The 19566-nt window shown below is 42.1% G+C and overlaps 1 protein-coding gene and 1 long non-coding RNA gene across 3 annotated transcripts; both read right to left on the bottom strand.

The window, feature by feature from the left end:
* Positions 1 to 1350: 1350 nt before the first annotated feature.
* cep83 (centrosomal protein 83) lies at positions 1351 to 17228 on the bottom strand. Of its 2 annotated transcripts, XM_017706429.1 has the most exons (16): positions 17145 to 17228; positions 15122 to 15327; positions 14323 to 14473; positions 12801 to 12893; positions 11935 to 12066; positions 11536 to 11787; positions 6966 to 7097; positions 6728 to 6842; positions 6412 to 6556; positions 4757 to 4906; positions 3997 to 4072; positions 3676 to 3833; positions 2945 to 3074; positions 2568 to 2671; positions 1944 to 2112; positions 1351 to 1817 (listed from the first exon to the last, which is right to left on the bottom strand). In XM_017706429.1, exons 2-16 carry the CDS (start codon positions 15325 to 15327, stop codon positions 1665 to 1667), a joined length of 2166 nt encoding a protein of 721 aa, XP_017561918.1. In that variant the 5' UTR covers positions 17145 to 17228; the 3' UTR covers positions 1351 to 1664. The 2 variants fall into 2 exon arrangements, with proteins under 2 accessions (XP_017561918.1, XP_037398990.1); XM_037543093.1 differs by lacking the exons at positions 12801 to 12893; positions 14323 to 14473; positions 15122 to 15327; positions 17145 to 17228 and having other exon boundaries at positions 11924 to 12048.
* LOC119264444 lies at positions 9013 to 10448 on the bottom strand. The gene is made up of 2 exons (XR_005131024.1): positions 9972 to 10448; positions 9013 to 9747 (listed from the first exon to the last, which is right to left on the bottom strand). It is a non-coding gene; the product is annotated as an uncharacterized LOC119264444 (long non-coding RNA).
* Positions 17229 to 19566: the final 2338 nt, after the last annotated feature.

Raw genomic sequence — 19566 nt, 5'->3', positions numbered from 1 at the left:
AAAATCATGTCTATAATTTTAGAAAATGAAAAGAAAAATGAAGACATTTCATAGTTCAATGAAATTACAAACTACTTGATATGAAATATTTCCTAGTTTTTACATGGCCTTTGATGATCATCATTTTGTGAAGGCCCACCTTTGTGTAATTTGTTATACTTTTGTCAAGGATGTACATGGAAATGATGTTCAATCAAAACAGCTACGAGAGGCACAGATACCTAACAAAAAGTGCATGCAGTAAAATGTGATTATTATGCTTTTTTGCTTGTGTGATTGCGTGCCAGACATTTCCAACCCAAGAATGCAAGCTGTGTATCCAGGGAAGCACTTAACCTAGGTATAGCTATGGTTCGCTGACAAACAGGTTAGTGTCAAAGACCTTTTTAAGTTCCCTGCATAAAAGAATTTCACAACTTATGCTTTTATTTTTTCAAATACTGTTTCATAAAGCATTCTTTCATAACACGTAAAAAAAAATCTGATTTATTGATATGTCTGGTCAGCAAGACCGGCTTTCTTAAGCCGTATGACCGGTTTTGCAAATTAATTTACAGTGAAGCTTACAATATACTGGATCATTTTCAGCACTGCAATAACACTGATGTGGTGGTGGTATGTTGGTGTGTGTTGTGCTGGCACAAGTGGATCAGACACAGCAGTGCTGCTGGAGTTTTTAGACACCTGTGTCACTGCACTGCTGGACTGAGAATAGTCCATCAACCAAAAATATCCAGCCAACAGCGTCCAGTGACCACTAATGAGGGACTAGAGGACAACTAAAACAAACTGTGCAGCAGCAGATGAGCTGTCGTCTCTGACTTTCCATCTACAAGGTGGACCAGCAAGGTAGGAGTGTCTAAAAGAGTGGACAGTGAGTGGACACAGTGTTTAAAAACTCCAGCAGCACTGCTGTGTCTGATCCACTTGTACCAGCACAACACACACTAAAACTCCACCACCACATCAGTGACACTGCAGTGCTGAGAATAACCTAACCACCCAAATAGTACCTGCTCTGTGATATTATTTAAGAGGAAGTGTGGTCCTGTGAACAGGGTGAAATGGGACTAAGAAGTATGCAGAGAAACAGATGGACGACAGTCTGTAACTGTAGAACTACAAAGTGCTCCTGTATGGTAGGTGGAGCTGATAAAATGGACAAAAAATATAGGTGGACAGCTAAAAAAGTGCTCAGTTCATGCATATGTAAAGAAAAACTACAAAAAAAAAAGTTTTCACCTTTATGATGTTTGAATAAAATCAGCAACGTTTCATTTAATTTCTATCATTTTGATGAAAAATTATTGCAGATTTATAATACAAAAGAACCCAAATGTAAAAACCTACTTCAGCAAAACAAAAAAAAGTTTAATGAACAGTTTAAATTCGTAAAAGGTACCGAATGAGTCAAGGAAGCCTGCAATGGTAATGAGTATTTCAGATTTGCATGGGAAAAGTTAAAAAAGATGACAATGACAAATGCTACATATAAATAATGCAATTCATTTTTCAAATATGTCTCATCAAAATTCATCGTAGTTCATCCTGAATAAAAAGCACGCGTACAAAAAAAAAAAAAAAAAAAAGTACAGTATTTGAACCTGGATCTCACTGGTCTTTGGCACAGTACAAACGGCTATAGACCCAGAGGGCCAATGGGATTAGAGGTCAGGCAGGCCATTTTGAGGTCCTACAAGCCTTTCTCTGTCCCGATCCAGAGGAGCAGTCAACTCCTCCAACTGCTGCTGCTGACTACTCTCCAGCTCCTCCAGTCTCTTCCTCAGCACTGACAGTTCCCTCTGGTGCTGCTCCTCCTGGGATGAGGATGAGTGAGGGGAAGAGAAGAGTTTATCACAGAGAACGTAGAAAAGAGGAGCGGAATTTAATCTGGACTCCAGATTCGTATCCGTTATGATGAAGTACCATGAAGTTAAAATAACCTGCAGGTTTGAGAAGCTGGACTCAGGGCCTGGGATGAACACAGAGGGAGGAAGAGGTGTAGAGGCCATGTGGTTGCCCAGCAATAGTCGGCGGAACTCACTGTGTCTCCTCTGCAGCTCCTTTAGTCGTCTGCTAAGCTGAGCTTGCTCTTCAGAATATGAAGGATTTCTGGTGCGCGCACACGCACACACACACACACACACACACACACACACACACACACACACACACACAATATATAAACACATCAAGAAAATAAGTTAATACTTATTTAAAATCCTCTACAGGGAACAAAGTTAATTCTGGCATTTTTCTGCAAATTTCAAAGCCTGATCTCAATTTAATTGCCAAGTTTAAAATTTGAAAACATAAAACGTTCCACAACTTTTGCACAGGCCACATTTTATGTTATTTTTTTTAACATATTAAATTATGCAAATGAACAGAAATTGTGCAGAAGTTGGTTCTATAGAGAAGATGTGTTAACTTATTTTCCCTTATTAAATAAATAAATAAACAAAGAGTGCCCAAGCTTTTACATGACTGTATACACATACTTCAGAAATGATCCAAAGACAAATTCTTTCAATGAATAAATATCTTTTGCTCAGGGAAAGCTGTACTTTTTTGCCATGTGAGCCTCAATTTCCAATTCTTCTATCTTGGCCTCCAGCAGCTGAATCTTATCCTGTAGTTTCTTCTCTTTCGCTTCAGTCATGGTCTTTCTCTACAAAAACAGGAAGAAATTAAATTGGGCAAAAAAGTCCCTCTTGTTAGTTCAGTGAAAATACCCATGCATATTTAAAGGAACGATCCACTTAATCCCCGATGTAATCGATCAGATTTTGTTTCTTTAGTTTAGCACTGGAGCTATGAGGCTAACAATGCTTACATATACTCGAGGTCAGCAGACACCCACATTTCCATAAAAACATCCCCAAAACTTAGTTAACATAATTTCCCACCTCACCCATTTCAGGAGAGAATAAGAAAAGAGAACCTTTTTCTGAGCAAGGGAAGCCCTCTGCAGGCGCTCCTTGGCTTGGCTGTATTTCTCCTGCAGCTCTGCCTCTCTTTCCTGGAGTTTGTGTTTCTCCTCCAACCACTCCACCCGCCTCTCCTCCACCAGCCTTCAACAGAAAGGACATCTAGTAGTAGCGGCCGGTATACCAGTTCATCCAGGACAGCGGCTGAAATTCTGACAAGTTTTCTCGTAACCTTTATACACAAACTGTAATCCACACTAATGTTATGCCATTTGGCTGAACAGCTGAGACTGCAATGTTTCCCAAATTCCGGCGGCGTCCGACAGTCAGGGGCCCAAGTGTATGGGATGCATGTACAAGGGAAATGACTTGAGAAATTCAACACAACTGAATTTACCTGCTTACTCAAAATCCCATTCCACCTTAAAAGGTTCAGCAGTTTCATGAAGGTGCATGTACTGGTGCCGGAATAAAGCTGCTGCTCTATTTAAGGCAGCATGGAAAATTGAAACAAACAAAAAAAAACTGTGAATTAAGAAGCTTCACCCTTGTAAAAACAACGTTTAGCACGGTTCTTGCATGTGACAGGGAATAGCAGGGCAGTGGGTCCCCAGGAGAAATCTCACTTCTGTGCTCTGAAATCACCAAAAACCTCACTCTTCTAGCCACAGGTTAGAAAACAGATACTCTCATTCACGCAAGGAAATGAAGAGATGAAGAAACAGCGGAAGGTTATAGGGGGTACCTCTCTGCCTCCTGCTGGGTTCTTTCCATTTGTGAGCGAGCACTTCTTAGCTCCTCTCTCACCCTTTCCAGGCTGTCCCTCAGCCTAGCATTTGCCTCCATCAGCTCACTCTCGGAATGAGACAGAGTGCTGATCTGCAGATTCAGCTCTGCATTTTGCTGAGAGATCAGCAGAAACATGCCATCAGGAAGTAGTTAGGAAGGAACATGGCTTATCATTAACTAAACTAACCAGTCAAATCTCCTTTTTAGACATCAGACACAGATTTCTTTACTCTGTTGTGTTATTGAAAGCAGGTAAGCGCATGAGTTTGGTACATACTCGTCTCAGCTCAGCACTCTCAGTCTTCTGTCCCTCCAGTTCCTCTAGCTGCAGTCCCTGCTGCTGCACCTTAGCTCTACGAAACAAAGGACACACGGTCATCACATTATAATCACATATAATTAAAATTGAAGAAATAATGTAACATTTTTAGTTAAATCTACAAGGTCATACATTTTTGTTGTGCTGTATTTTTCCCCTTACTACATTTCCATTTCTCCTCACTACATTTATGTGGTTTATTGTACTAAAAACAGTCACTGAACTAAACAGGCTGCTTTTTACTGTGTCTTTAAGCCTGATATATGCAAAAGACCTGCATTCTGAATAGCTGTCTTTTATTGTGCTTCATTAAAAAGCAGCCTGGACTAAACTACTCCTTAGAACTTCAGGCTAAACTGCAGTAGGCTTGAATAGGGGATAAATGCTTTCCATATATGGAGCATATGGACTGAGGAACAGTTTTTCATATATTCATATATTGTTCATATATTTCATTAAATTCTTTATTTGAAAAAAAAAAAAAAAACAAGGAAAATTCAGTCTTCCACGATAGGGGCCCTTTAACCTGGAGTCTTTTCAGATAGATCTGGGCAGATAGGGAAAGATCAGTTCAACCTTAGTGGTGCAGGTGAATGGAAAATGGGAACCAGGCTTGCACAGAATTACGATTAATCTTTTGATGAGGTGCTGGAGCCTATAGTAAAATGTTAGTCAGTCAAGATCATTTTTCTCTAAACTAAAGGCTGAAAAGACTTACCTGATATTTTGCAGTTCTTTGCGAGCAGCCTCCTCCCCCAGCTGAGCAGAACGGACACGATCCTCCCACTCCTCTTTCAGGGAGTTTCCTGTAGCCTCCTGCAGAGCTCTCTGCTGCTCCAGCTCAGAGAGACGATTCTCCAGTTCCAACCTGATAAACACACATACATATGCGAGTATAGAAACTGCATTATTTGAATAGTAGAAAACTAACCCTCTTGCCTCTGGGCTTAAGGGAAGGATTAACAGAAAAATCTAAATGATTTACACACCAAATGTAACTATGAGGCTCACACTGCTAACAAACAAAAGCCAATAGTCACCCAAATCTTTTCTGTAAATTCTCCAAAAATTCCAGTCTTCTTTAAGGTAGCAATAATTTGTCAATGTAGTTTAGGACACAGTTTGACTTACTGTGTACTACAAAAAAAACGAACAAAACTTCAAAATCGGATTGTGTGCAGAATTTAATAAACATTTGTCTAAAACAGCTGCCCACGCTGTTCAGTTACACAGTGAAGTTTTGTTCATTTTTATAGTTCACAGTATGTTATACTGGGTCCTAAGCCTCACTAGCCACGTTTACATGCAGCCTGATAATCCGTTAATAATCCGACTAACAGCTCAATCGGAATAGAATACGTCCATGTAAATACCTCAATCGGAATAGACTTATCAGATTGAGGCCATTCGGAATACAGTTTCTATCCGACTGAACGAGGTGGGTAAACCTCAAAATAATCTGTTAAATAGAAGAATAATATCCGTGTAAACGGCTGAATCCGAATACATTCCCTATCGGAAGGTGTAAGAACGTTCTCCGCATGCGCGGCACGTCAGAGCGAAAGGTTTATACCGGTCAACACGGCGGAGCAGAAACTGGTCAGCAGAGGAGACGAGGTTCATACTCTGAGCTTTAAAAGACGGCGGTGGGACGGACGTCCAGCTTATGTCCAGCACGACGTCTTCCTTTATAAGTACATGTGAAGGACGTTTTTCTGAGTCTGATGTCAGTTTAAAGCTATTAAAATCACAAACGTGCCAACTGGAAACTCGTCTCACTCTGACTGGTCTTCACGTGATGTTCGCCGTCATGGTAACGTTCACTCTCAGCGCTGCTCCACGCATGCGCGTCACTCTGCATCGGATTACTAGTAGTGGGCACGTAAACGAAGATTTTCATCATGGACATTAAGATTAAGAGACCCTTATTAGTCCCACGACAGGGAAATTTCACCTCCGCATTTAACCCATCCACATACACTCTAGTGAGCGCACACACACACTAGGAGGCAGTGAGCACACTTGCCTGGAGCGGTGGGCAGCCCAATCTGCAGTGCCCGGGGAGCATCAGACTGTTGAGTAGAGCGAGCAGAAACACCTCAGTCTGAATCTGTAATCCGATTGAATTCAATCGGATTGGCCAAAATCTGTGCATGTAAACACAGCCACTGTCAGGTCTGCATGACCCTAATGAAGACCTGGATGTGGTTTGACAGGGTTGAGAGAAGTTGGTGTTGTAGTTACAGAAATTTGTGTGACTATTCACATAGTGTTTATTAGCTGCATTAGACTTGTAGCTCTGGTGCTAAACTAAAAAAAGCAAAATGTAGACACTAAAATTTTGGCTGAGATGAGTGGAAAACTGTAATTTACTTCTCTTCTTGAACAGCAGTCATTTTCTGTATCTCTTCTTCTCTGGCTGCCTGCACCCTGCGGACCAATTCTCGCTCTTTCTCTGACAGCAGTTCTTTATTTCTGTCCACGGCTGCCTTCCAAACGTCAATATCTGACTGCAGACCTGAGACAGAAAAATGAATGAAGTCTTTCTTGACAGCAGGCCAGTAAGAAATGATTTGCATAACAAAAAATTAAAAGCAAAAATGATTTTTTTGGTTTTGAAAAGTGAAGCAAGAGAGATTGACCAGAATAAAGAAATACGGCGAGCACGTAACAGAACGCTGACGTTTACCCTCCAGCTGGGCTTGCAGTGCGTCTCGCTCTCTCTCCACCTCTCCTCTGGCTCTCACGCACTCCAACTTCACATTAGCCAACTCCAGCTTATGAGTGTGCCTCATCCCTTCAACCTGTTTAGTGTTGAATTCAATATTAATATTTAAGGCACTGTGTATAAAACATCTAAGATATAAACCTGGTCAGCTCAAGATCCACAGTCAAAGTGGTTCTTTGAGCAATCAGAATGAACCCACCTGACTATTGAGGGTGCTGATTTCCCGCTCAGCCTTGTGTAGTTTGCCCGTGAGCAGGGTGTTCTGCTCCTGGGTTGAACGCAGCTCTTTCTCCACTCGCTCCAGCTGCATGCGTGCAGACTGCTTCTCTGACTGCGTAATAAACATACACACTAATCAGTCACAAAATAACCACATAAATATTTTATCACTTACATCATTACCTGAAATGACTGGCTGTATCATACGAGGCAAAGAAAGCCTTTTGATTTCAATTATATTTTGCACTTCGGCCCTGTAAATTGTGAATTTTGTCATTTCAAAAACTGTGACTACAGATGGTGTCTGCATTCTAACAGTGACTTTCCTTTTTATTTCTGTTGCTTTGCTTTGTTCTGCATATCATGCAGAATGTCATGTTTTCAAAATGTTGTATAAAAACTGTAGTGAAAAAGTCCTGGGGCACTGCACCCTCTCGTGATACTTAGTACGAACAGAGATTACAAATCGCTTGTATAATGTCCCCTGTGGTTCCTGAAGGCTGACATTAAGATTAAGAGACCCTTATTAGTCCCACGACAGGGAAATTTCACCTCCGCATTTAACCCATCCACATACACTCTAGTGAGCGCACACACACTAGGGGGCAGTGAGCACACTTGCCCGGAGCGGTGGGCAGCCCAATCCGCAGCGCCCGGGGAGCAGTTGGGGGTTAGGTGTCTTGCTCAAGGACACCTCAGCACCTCAGTCATGTGCTGTCGGCTCTGGGGATCGAACCGGCAACCTTCCGGTCACAAGGCTGTTTCCCTAACCTCCAGCCCACGACTGCCCCCAACATTTTCACTGTTTTGTGAACAATGACATTTTCACTGTTCAGCTGCTGTAACTTTTTGAACACATCTATGCTGACCAGTGACCAACAAAGTAAAAAGAAACAGTATTTTCCTCATTTTCATTACCAAAAAATTATTAGCAATAGATGTTAGACTGTTAGATTTTGACACTATTAGTTTTTTAATTTTTTTTTCTCTCAGACTAAAACCAAGTGCCATTCTTGACCATTTTGGGCTGTAAATTTAGTTTATGCAATCATAAAAAATAATAAATAAATAAATAAAACATAACCACACTTACACAACCGAACAAAAGTAATTTAAAGAATTGTAGTTTTATATACAGCGACAATGTATATTTGACAATGTATACAAAACAGACACCAAAAGTTATTTTTAGAGATCCATATTTGGAACATTATGGAAACAAGAAGTTATTAAATGATGGATAACACACTGTAATTGTAATAGACACAGCTGGGCCTGTCACGATAACAAAATTTTCAGAACGATATATTATCCCAGAAATGATTGCGATAAACGATAATATTGTCATTTTAAAGTGCCATTATAGAATTTTTTCTTGCTTCTGGGCTCCCCAAAGGAGCTTTAAGACAATGTGCCACAATAATAATATAGTAGCATAATAATACAATTACACCATTTTAACATGAAATGAACTTTTTTATTATTAAGAACAGACATTTGGCTTCAAAGATGAAAATATTTTAATATCCCAAATAAATAAAACACAACCACACTTGGGCTCTGTGGATTCTGAGAAAATTGCACAAAATATACAAACAGACCTTTATAACAAAATAAACTCTTTAACCAAAAGTGCAGAAGAATGGCATTGCAACATTAAGTAACAACATAAATATTAAAGTAACATTTACATTAATTCAACTTTTTAAAACTCTGAACATAACACAAAGGTACTTGGAGTCTCTCTTATCTGATCATATATGTATATGCTATAAATTACAGTGATATGAATCACAAATTCACAAAAAGTGTCCATATGATCAAAGACACGGGTGGCTCAGCAGGCCATAGCTCCGGCTATATATGCATTTTAACTGTCAGACAAATTCCGAGCAAGGAACACCAACATGTTTACCTTGTGGGGCTTGAGGCAGGATCTCTCTGGGGTAACAATATTCCCAGCTGTGCTGAACATTCTCTCTGAGCTAGTGCTTGTTGCACAAATGCACATATATTTTTGTGCCAGCTTGCCTATAAGAGGAAATCTTCTGTGATTGTCACGCCACCACATCAGAGGATCAGATGTTGCATCCACAACTTCTTCCTGGATGAATTTGGTCAGCTCTGCATCAGCCTGCACTCTTTTCGGTACTGATACTGTCTGCGTCTGAAGACTTGTGAGTTTCGCTCTTCTGTTCTGAAGAAGGTCACTCAGCCTTTTCTTCTGGGATGCTGCATGTTCAGAACCACCATCTCCATCGTTTTCACTACTGGCACTTTCTTCACTTCGTCCCTCTTCTTTCATGTCAAGTAGCTCTTGCACAAGCTGATGTTTGACATCATCCAAGACCTCTTCACCCTTCATGCTACCACGATACCTCGGATCCAAGATGGTGGCTTTTCTCAGGAGGTCTTGGATTTCAGGAGGGCTGTATTTCTCTGTCAGTACTCTGCACGTTTTCCTTTATCTTTGCTGTAAGTTCAGTGTCGCTGGGGTCTGGAGATAACAGTTCACCTTTGAGAAGTTCCAACACAGGCTTTACTGAGGACACAGTGGCATATTTTTCCCCTGAGAGAACGTTTGTGAAATCAGCCACTGGCTTCATTGCTGCATTAATGGATTCTAACACAGACACATCCTGTCAGGTTGGGTTGAGATGGCCATGCTTCCGGTCTTCAACCAAGACTCGTCTTATGGTTGGCAGTTGCTCTAGCACCCTGTCTATCATCTTTTGCTTGCTGCCCCATCTTGTAGCAACATCCTGTGGGAAAGATAACATTGTTCTTTTTTTAATAGTTAGTCTACATCAGCATGTTGCTTTAAATGTCCATAAATCACAATTTTTCATGGATATGTAACATGTAACCAATTAGATAATACATACATACATACTCACTCAAAAAAATATGTATATTACAGGCCCCAAACTAAGTTATAAATTAAATATAATATTTTAAAATGAATATTTATGTATTAGTTACTCACCAGTACTAGACCGTGTTGAGGTAGACTGGCTTCAGTCTGTGCCTTCCTCAGGTCTTTCTTCTTTAGCCAGCTTAAATTGAAGGTCTTGACCAGATTTCTGCAGACTCCCATGGCATGTGCGGTGCGATCCTTGTCACTGTCCAAACCATGACAAACGGCCAAATGGAGGTTGTGGCCAAAGCAATTGAGCCATGGCCAGCCAAGACTGTGTACAGCTGCCACAATATTATGACCATTGTCTGTGGTTATACAGGCCTTCTTATGTTCATCCAAACCCCAGGCTGCTAAAGCAGACTGAAGGGCTTCTGTAAGGACATCAGCAGTATGGTTCTCCGGCACAAATCTGGTCTCTAAACATTTTGATTGCAGCGTCCAGTTAATGTAATGTATTGTAAAGCTCATGTATGGGGTCATATTTGAGCTTGACCACATATCTGTAGTGGCAGAGTAAAATGAGATGTCTTTAATCTCCTTCAGAATGCCATCTTTCACTTCATTATATAAGGTTGGAATGGCAGTTTGGGAGATATATGTTTTCTTTGGCAGTTCATACTGCTTGTCAAATCTTTGCAGCATGTTTATAAATGTTTGCTTTTCGACCGGATTTAACGGCAGCATCTCTTTGGCTATATAGCGAGTTACACTATCTGTGAGTGTGCGCCATTTTGCGCTATCGCGTTTGTATTTACACTGCTGAGCAAAGGCATCCGTAATAGCCACCTGACGGGAAGACCCCTCTCCAGCTCAGGAAGACCCCTCTCCAGCTGAAGTTTTTGTTTTCAGCTCGGAAAACTGGGCTGGATGGTTGTGCTTTAAATGTGACCTCAGGTTAGTTGTATTGCTTTCGTTGACACCGTTTTGAAACAAAGTCGACATACCGGCTCGTTCACATTGATGGGTTCTCCACGCTCATTTGGCTTAAAGCCAAAATACTCCCACACCGGAGCCGTGGAATGTGGCTTTGAAACAAAGTCCATCTGGACTGGACGACTCTAAACGTTCTTGCTGGAGCTGTTTAGTTTTAAGGGAGTCCTATTAGCCTCGAATACGTTCGCGAGCTAACACATCTCCACCTGTGTGTGTGGAGGCATTGTTATTGACGCATACGCTCTCCGTGTACTGCACTCATTTCCTAACTCATGTCGCTCTCTGATCACAGATTCGTCTTCCCTTCCCAAATTAGTGTTAAGGGGGGGGGCGAGAGAGCAGCACTGCGTGACTTTCTGAAATCTAACGTAGTTGTGGTTTATTCTCATGTAAACAAATTTGCGCGGAAACCCAGTGGCCAATTATCGACATCGGCGAAAATGATCGCGGTTAAAAAATTATCGTACGATAAGTCGATAATGTAATTATCGCGACAGGCCTAGACACAGCAATTTACAAAAATTTAAAAGATGTTAATAGATAAGTAATAAGTTAGTGAGTAACCTGCCTTGAGATTTGACCATCACTTAAGTCCTGAAACTTAAAACTTTTGATGATTCTAAAATGATAGATGCTGAAGTTCTGTTCAGCATTCTGGTCTCCAAGGACCAAAATCTATGCAGGTGTCTGCTCTCACCTCCAGGGCCTTTACTGCAGCCTGGGTCTCTGCTAGCTGGCGGATCTGGATTCGCTGCACATTTTCGGCCTGTGCTCCCGAGCTGTCCCTCTCTGCGCGGAGCTCAGCCACCTCAGCCTCCAGGCCACGGATTCGCTGGTGCAGCTGGGCCTTTTCCCTCAGCAGGGCTTCCACACGCTTCCCATCCCGTGCAGGGTCTGTGCTCTGCAGCTGCGCGCTCAGCTCCTCCTTATCCCTCTCCAGACGTGCCAGCTGAATGCGGTGCATCAAACACACATGTACACCAAGACGGGCATCATCATGGGATTACTATAACATGAAACACTTGGCGTGGATAAATACAATGTTACGTGTAACACACTTAACACAAAAGCATGAACACTCTTACAGAAGACATACATCAGCACTGTAGCGCATCTTCCTCTCCTCCAGGATGCGCTCATGTTCCTCTCGCTGGTGATCAAACTCCGATTTGAGGAAGGTGAGGTCGTAACGCAACTTATTGTATTCAGATCTATACTTCTCTGCTTCCTGCGATAGAAACAGGCAAAAAAAGTGAGATTAATGAACTACTCTACAGGCAAGGACTGTATTTTTTCCCCTCATACCAGTAACAGAGATCATTGTATGTAGGCCTGAAATTATTAAATCGCTGATAGTTTCCATGGATCATGATTGTCAATCAAGCCGGATGATATCAGTATTATTATACACACTGTCTGCGTTTTTTTTTTTTTTTTTAATGCATTATTTTTTTTTTTTTAATGCATTTTTAAATGCATAACATTAGTAAATGCCCTGAATCAGCCTTGACATGTCATCTGGGCTTTAGAACACGTTTTTTTCTTCTGGCTGGTTAAACTGACAAAGCAGCAGATCAAGTGGAGCAGCTTTCCACACATGGAACAACTTCCCTCATGAAACATCAATGAGAGAGTGAGTATCTTTTGCATGGGTATCCATAGTTCATGCAGGCAATGCATCTATTATTCAAGTTTCAAAAACCTAAGCATGTATCACCAGGCTAAAATCCATTTCATTCAAGAAAAGTCTTTTGACATTAAAGCTTTAACTGAAATATCACTCGATGCACAGTGTTCCTTAAGAGTGTATTCACAGACACTCCATAACAGCCTTAATAAATTAAAACAATTTTGACTTTCCAATACTTTTGGTTAAATTATTTCATCTATCCTAATCGCTCATTCCAAATCTGCTCTTTCCTCATCTTAGTAAAGTGAGTGAGCTTACTGAAGTTCTCTTACCTCCTCTAGCTTACTGAAGCGCTCTCTGATAGGAGCCTCCATCTCCTGCTGGACCTGGGCTTTCAACAGCTCCAACCGCTGAGGGGTCATCACCTACAATGGACACAGGTGCATAAAATCCCAACAAATATTTACCTATGAACTTGCAACCTAGTGTACCATAAATTAACAGAACCACAGCAGAAACAATGGCACAACTGAATGCAGAGCTGCATTCCTCTTCCAACATTCAACACATCAAGGTCTTTGTAATTGGCCTGAATTAGGTGTGTTAAATGATGCAGAAATGTTAAATGAGGCTAAACTCTTCAGGGCTGTGGCCCTCCTGGTATAGGGTTTATCACCCCTGCTTCATGCTGCTTTGAACGCTGTACAACCTCCAACTCATCTTTCCATCGATTTGCAGCTACGCATTTTTGGATCAGAAGTCAGGAATACTGACGGAAATATGTGACTTCTGGGGAAAGAGAGAATGCAGCGATAGCAGCACAGATTTCTCAAAAAACGTGTCATGCGTCCGACATGGTGGTCAGGGGCTCCGCAGGCGCACACATCCCCCTCCAGCAGGGAACATCCAGGGAACGGACATTGAAAGAGCGGACTCTTATAAGTACCTGGGTGTGCACCTTAACTATAAACTGGACTGGTCAGACAACACAGCTGCACTTTACAGGAAGGGACAGAGCAGACTCTAACTGCTCAGGAGACTGGGGTCATTTGGAGTGCAAGGGCCACTCCTGAGGAGGAGTGGTGGCATCAGCCATCCTCTATGGAGTGGTCTGCTAGGGCGGCAGCATCTCCACTGCAGACAGGAAGAAACTGGACAAACTGATCAGGAGGGCCGGCTCGGTCCTGGGAACTACTCTAGACCCAGTGCAGGCGGTGGGAGAAAGGAGGATGCTAAAGAAGCCAGCAGCCATGCTGGAGAACGAGAACGACTCCCACCCCATGCATGAGACTCTGGCAGCACTGGGCAGTTCCTTCAGTGACCGGCTCCTTCACCCCAAGTGTGTGAAGGAGCGCTATCGCAGGTCCTTCCTTCCTGCTGCTGTGAGACTGTTCAACCAGCACTGCTCCCAGTAGATGCTCCCATACACACATACAGTATACACACACACACACACACAAACAATATACACTTATATTCAGAATGTAAATATTTTTTATTGTGCAATATGTTCATAAGTGCAATGCAGATCTTATGCAACTTTTTTATTCTTATTCTTATTTTGTTGTAAATAGTCTAGAGATTTAACTGTAATTTTTATTATTTATAATGTTTATACTGTTCCCTATTACTGAGTGCCTTACTTCTATTACTCTGCTGCTGCTGTAATACTGTGAATTTCCCCACTGTGGGACTAATAAAGGATTATCTTATCTTATTTGGATAAACATGTCAGATTGTTTATTTCAGATATAACAAACAGCTGAAATATTAGATATTAGTCCTGTCTTACAACAACAAACAAGTCACAAGGTGCAAATGCACGTTTCACTCCTTTAAATGTTTGTATCCTACCTGCAGTTTGAGCTCTTCAAGCTCACGAGTCTTATCCAACAGCTCTCCTCTCAGCTCCGCCAGCAGCAGCTGCAGTTTCTCCTGACCAGCCTGCTTCTCACTCAGCATCCGTTTCAACTCTGACTGCACCCGCGTGTACTCATCCTGCAGCCTACACAGATAAACACTTTCTGCTTAATCCAGTAAAGCTTGAGAACAGATTTGGCAATTTGGTGACATTTATCGTCACTGTGACAAACGACATCACGTTACATAATAATACGCTTTTCTGATCAACTGCTGGGTCTTTTTTGTGCGAAACGACTCATCAAACATCAGAACAGTGAATTAAGTTAATCAATACTTTTTTAATCCCATAAACGGGGAAATTCCACCTCTGCATTTAACCATGAACCACATACACATTAGTGAATAAACACACACTAGGGGGCAGTGAGCACACTTGCCCGGAGCGGTGGGCAGCCCTATCCACGGCACCCAGGGAGCAATTGGGGGTTAGGTGTCTTGCTCAAGGACACCTCAGTCATGGACTGTCGGCACTGGGGATCGAACTGGCAACCTTCCGGTCACAGGGCCAGTTCCCTAACCTCCAGCCCACGACTGCCCCCTAATATAAGATAAAGATATAGATAATATAATAACGCATGTTGAGTATCATGAGAATGTGATGTTAGATTTTTGCCTCATCACTCCGACGTGAAACTAATACTTCAGCCTGCGATTCTCAACTATAAACATAATTAAACAAAACCAAGCTCATAGTCTCTGCCTCGCTTATTTGCAGACACAAGTAGCGTACCTCGTGTGCTCAGCCTTCAGGGTCTGGTAGTTGGTTTTGTGGTTCTCGCAGCGCATCCTCTCATCGATGAGCATCTTCTGCAGCTCCATGTCTGAGCTGCTAAGTCCCACAGGCCCTCCTAGCAGGGCTGCCACTCTGCCAGCCCCTCCAGCTTCCAGGTTCGGGAACATGGCAGAGGAGGACTGGCCTGCCGCAGGGCCGCTCATCTTGTTTGAGAGAAATGACAGAATGAGAGAGTGTATGAGATTGTGTAGCTTCTTCCCAACCAACGGGACCTCCTCGTGACCTTGACAAAAGAGGGAAAAGTGCAACCCTGCCACGCCTGTTCTCCAAAGCTCTTTCAGGCGAGAGGGAAATCGCAAAGGATTATTACAGCTTTTGTCAGAAACTCTTGTCGGGGAGAATGGTGGTGAAAGCAGGAGCAAATCAGAGAAGAATGAAGCTCCTAATCAAGGCAGGTCGAGCGCAAGGCTCCTGTTACCAAGGCAGTAAGAGTCCCAAAAGGCTCTGGAGTGATTGCCCACTCAACCACTCAGCCTGCAGTCATTCCTCAAGTGGTTTCTCTTCATTTTCTGTTGTGGAAACGTAACGACAACCAAGCAGCAAACGGCAAACAGGGAGGGTTCACATGTTGTGGGGGCAACTGAAACAGACAGTGGGCAGAAAGGCACGAGATGCACACCCAGAGGTGGATGAAGAACACAAATCATGTACTTGAGTTAAAGTAGAGACACCCAAGGTAAAATATTACTCCAGTAAAACTAGAAGTTCCTCCCTTTAGACCTCCACTTGAGTAAAAGTACTAAAGTATTTCCCTTCAAATGTACTTAAGTATAAAGTAAAAGTACTAAAAGAGTAATTCTGGCTCTGATGTCCTGTTATCATTTTTATAACCAGACTGGCTTCATGAACTCATTTCAGGTGAAAGTCCTCCAGCGTCTCTCTTGGTAAACCAGTCTTTTAATAGAACGTCATTAATTAGTGACGCTGACGTCTATTAAAATGATCAGAAGCACAAAACACTGAAGGTAAACAGTTTCCATCAGGGAGAACCGAGTGGCTCTGAAATCACTTTTTACACACAAGCAAAGTTTCAGTTTCAGATTTATTTACAACTTAGTTCCAAGTTTAAGTTGAATAAAAACTGGCTTTAAACTCAGGATCACAGATGAGCTCCTTTACTATGTTGATCTGTAGGCGTCTGTTCATAAACATAAACCAGCCCAAACTCATTTACTATAAAATGAAGTGGTGATTGTAGAAATTCAGAAAAAAGCCGCGTCAGTCTCGACTGCATATGTGGACATATTTCTATATTGTGCTCTATTTACACAAAGTTAGGTTAGTTCATCATTTAGGTGACGTATGTGCTCCCAAAGTTTTACGCTGCTGCGCTGACGTTGAACCGCGTGCTGCACTGGGTCGGTATGACCAACAGGTCAAAACAGATTTCTCAAAATGTAGGAGGAGAAAGTCGGATATTAGACTCTGAAATGTAGTGGAGTGAAAGGAAAAAGTCGCCCAATAATGGAAAAACTTAAGTAAAGTACAGATACACGAAAAAAACTACTTAAGTACAGAAACTAATTACATTTACTCAGTTACTGTCCACCACTAACCTACTTCAGAAGATCTGTGGGTTTTGTTTTGTTGACATCTCTCCAGTTCCCTCAAGAGCAGTAGCTACGTGATTTACCAGCTATGGCTTAAAAGAGGAAAACCAACACTTCCCCTCATGTTTAGGAGCTCTACTGAGATGTTTTCCTGACAGGTCTCTAAACTCCGTTTAAACGTGGCGCCTTTAGTCCGACCTGTAAACCGACGCGGCGCCTTCAAGCCACGGTTAGTCAGTTAGTTTGGCTTCGGTCACAAACCAGCGAGCGCTCTCGGTCATTCGGCAGGCCGTGGAGATGAAACCAGGGAGAACGTGGCCTAAACTGTAACGAAAGGGTGTTAATGGTGTATCTTCTCTTGCTGAACCCGAACTAAACGGGCGCTGTTTAATAAATATAACCCATCTTACCTCCTAGCAACGACCAGGCAGCCCCGTCCCCTTCTCAACCCTCAATATGATCGCCATCTCTGACCGCAACGCTTTCAAAATAAAAGTCCCACATTAACGTTCATCAAAGTCTGGGATCTGACAGCATAATTTATATTCGTTTTTAAGCAAGCGCTATGAGAAAAAGTGTAAAACGTAATATGATTTTAAAACATTTTATTCTTGGTGAAGCTTTTTTTTTTCCTTCTGAAAATTGGGTCTGTTCAGTGACACTAATGTGACAGCAGAGGGCGCCAAAATGTACCTTTTTATTTCATGACCGTCCGTGTCAGCTTATTGTCTGAGGATGACTGAATTAAGGTTAATTGATTCATTGATGAATGAACGGGTTGAAATGGTGAATAATTGCGGTTTGGCATAACTAGGATTTTATGGGCCCTAGTGGGAAAAAAGTATATATGTATATACATACACACTCACTGGCCACTTTATTAGGTACACCCATTCAATAGCTAATCAGCCAATCACATGGCCGCAACGAGGTGGTCAAGACAACTTGCTGAAGTGCAGGCCGAGCATCAGAACGGGGAAGAAAGGGGATTTAAGGGACTTTGAACGTGGCGTGGTTGTTGGAGCCAGACGGGCTGGTCTGAGTATTTCAGAAACTGCTGATCTACAGGGATTTTCACGCACAACCATCTCTAGGGTTTACAGAGAACGGTCCGAAAAAGAGGAAACATCCAGTGAGCGGTCAGTTGTGTGGACGAAAATGCCTTGTTGATGCGAGAGGTCAGAGGAGAATGGGCAGACTGGTTCCAGATGATAGAAAGGCAACAGGAACTCAAATAACCAACCAAAATCTCTGAGGAACGTTTCCAACACCTTGTTGAAAGTCTGCCATGAAGAATTAAAGCAGTTCTGAAGGCAAAATGGGGTCCAGCCTTTTACTAGCAAGGTGTACCTAATAAAGTGGCTGGTGAGTGTATGTATATATGTATATTTGTATATATACGCATATAGTGAGGTATGTTTTTAAGAAACTGTGTCTTTCTTTCTGGGAGTCATGGCTATAAACTTGCCATAGTATCTACATGTGCCACTATGTGACGTAACCAAGTGTGAGAAGTTGCAGACGGTACTGTCGTTTTCAGTCTGATCATATATGGATGTTTTTGAAGCTTCAGACTGAGTGTCTTTAAATAATGCAACGTAAACAGCATTGTAGCTCTTGGCAAATGCCTCCTTGACTTTTCTGCCCCCTGGAACCCAACTGCATCATGGTTACTTTGGCCATGTATTTGAATTCTCAAGTTTGCATGTTGGGAAAGTTATTTTCGTTGATAGCTGTGGGTCTGTGATTGTGGGTATGCTAAAACGGGCACAAAAATATCAGCACAGTGAGGCGAGTCCCTGTGTTTTAGGACTGTATCATCTAATCATCCATTCTGAACAAGTCTGTTATATTTTATTCATAATTCTGAGCTGTTTTAATGGCTAAATTGCCCTGTGCTGCTATGGGCTTCAGATTGCCTGTAACTTAGTATTGTGATCTGCCTGAATGAAATCCTTTCCCATCATTTTATGAATCAGCCTTCCTCTGTCTAATAAGTCTCTGGAAAATGTTACTGTATTTCTGTTTCCAGTCTTTGTTCTACCACTGGTTCTCGGTAGTCAAAACAAGGCAATGATTGAGACAGTTTGCATAGCAGAAGCTGGCCCACAGCAACAAAGTTTGGTTTTAATTAATGCAACTAATTGTGCCTTTTCTCCTCCTTTTGTTAGCATCAGTAAAGAGGGAGTATTGGAAAGAGTGCAGAACAAATAACGTTTAAAATGTCTGGTGCAAGGAGCAGAGAGGAAAGCCAGAAAGCTCTAAACATTCGAAAACCAAAGACGCCTCATTTGTTGTTTTTAATTAGGTATTGAAAAGTAATTCGATGTTTTGGATGCTTATCACCAGGAAAACGGGCCCCCGGAAGGCCCATTTGACCACAGTGCAGACAAGGATCTTAAGACATTTAGAGGCATGTAGTGCTCCAGGCAATGACTCGGTGAGATTTCTGCTAAAAGAGTAGTTTGCATCTGTTTCAGCTCTGGCTCAGCCCTCTTGCCCCCAGCCCCCTACACCAGCTCCACCCTCCTGCATATGTTCAGAATATGGCAGCAGCTCACGAGCTCAGCCCCCTTCACGAATAGGCCGTCCCGCAGGATATTACACTTTCTTGTTGCGCATGAACATCAAAGGGGTTTTCTAGGACATGCGTATACCAGCATGTGCAGTTAGGCTGGAAAACAGGAGGGCTGAGTTAACATATGGACTAGTAGAATCAAGTCAAGGCAACTGGCTGTCTCTAAATGTCTTCAAGATTTTACCACCACTTACTTTAATTTGCTGATACATGATTCAGTGGCATGGGTGACCGAAACCTTCACAGATGTGTTT

Source organism: Pygocentrus nattereri, chromosome 11, assembly GCF_015220715.1.
Source record: "Pygocentrus nattereri isolate fPygNat1 chromosome 11, fPygNat1.pri, whole genome shotgun sequence".
Classification (NCBI taxonomy): Eukaryota; Metazoa; Chordata; class Actinopteri; order Characiformes; family Serrasalmidae; genus Pygocentrus; species Pygocentrus nattereri.
The sequence above is the reverse complement of the archived record's forward strand: the minus strand, read 5'-3'. Positions and strand labels throughout refer to the sequence as shown.

Excerpts from the sequence above, each read along its gene's own strand:
- cep83 (XM_017706429.1), bottom strand. The coding sequence starts at position 15,327 with ATGAGCGGCCCTGCGGCAGGCCAGTCCTCCTCTGCCATGTTCCCGAAC. Across the intron at positions 12,067-12,800 it reads GCTTCAGTAAGCTAGAGGAG|GAAGCAGAGAAGTATAGATC; the intron begins GTAAGAGAACTT and ends TTTCTATCGCAG. Across the intron at positions 1,818-1,943 it reads CCAGCTTCTCAAACCTGCAG|GAGGAGCAGCACCAGAGGGA; the intron begins GTTATTTTAACT and ends TCCTCATCCCAG.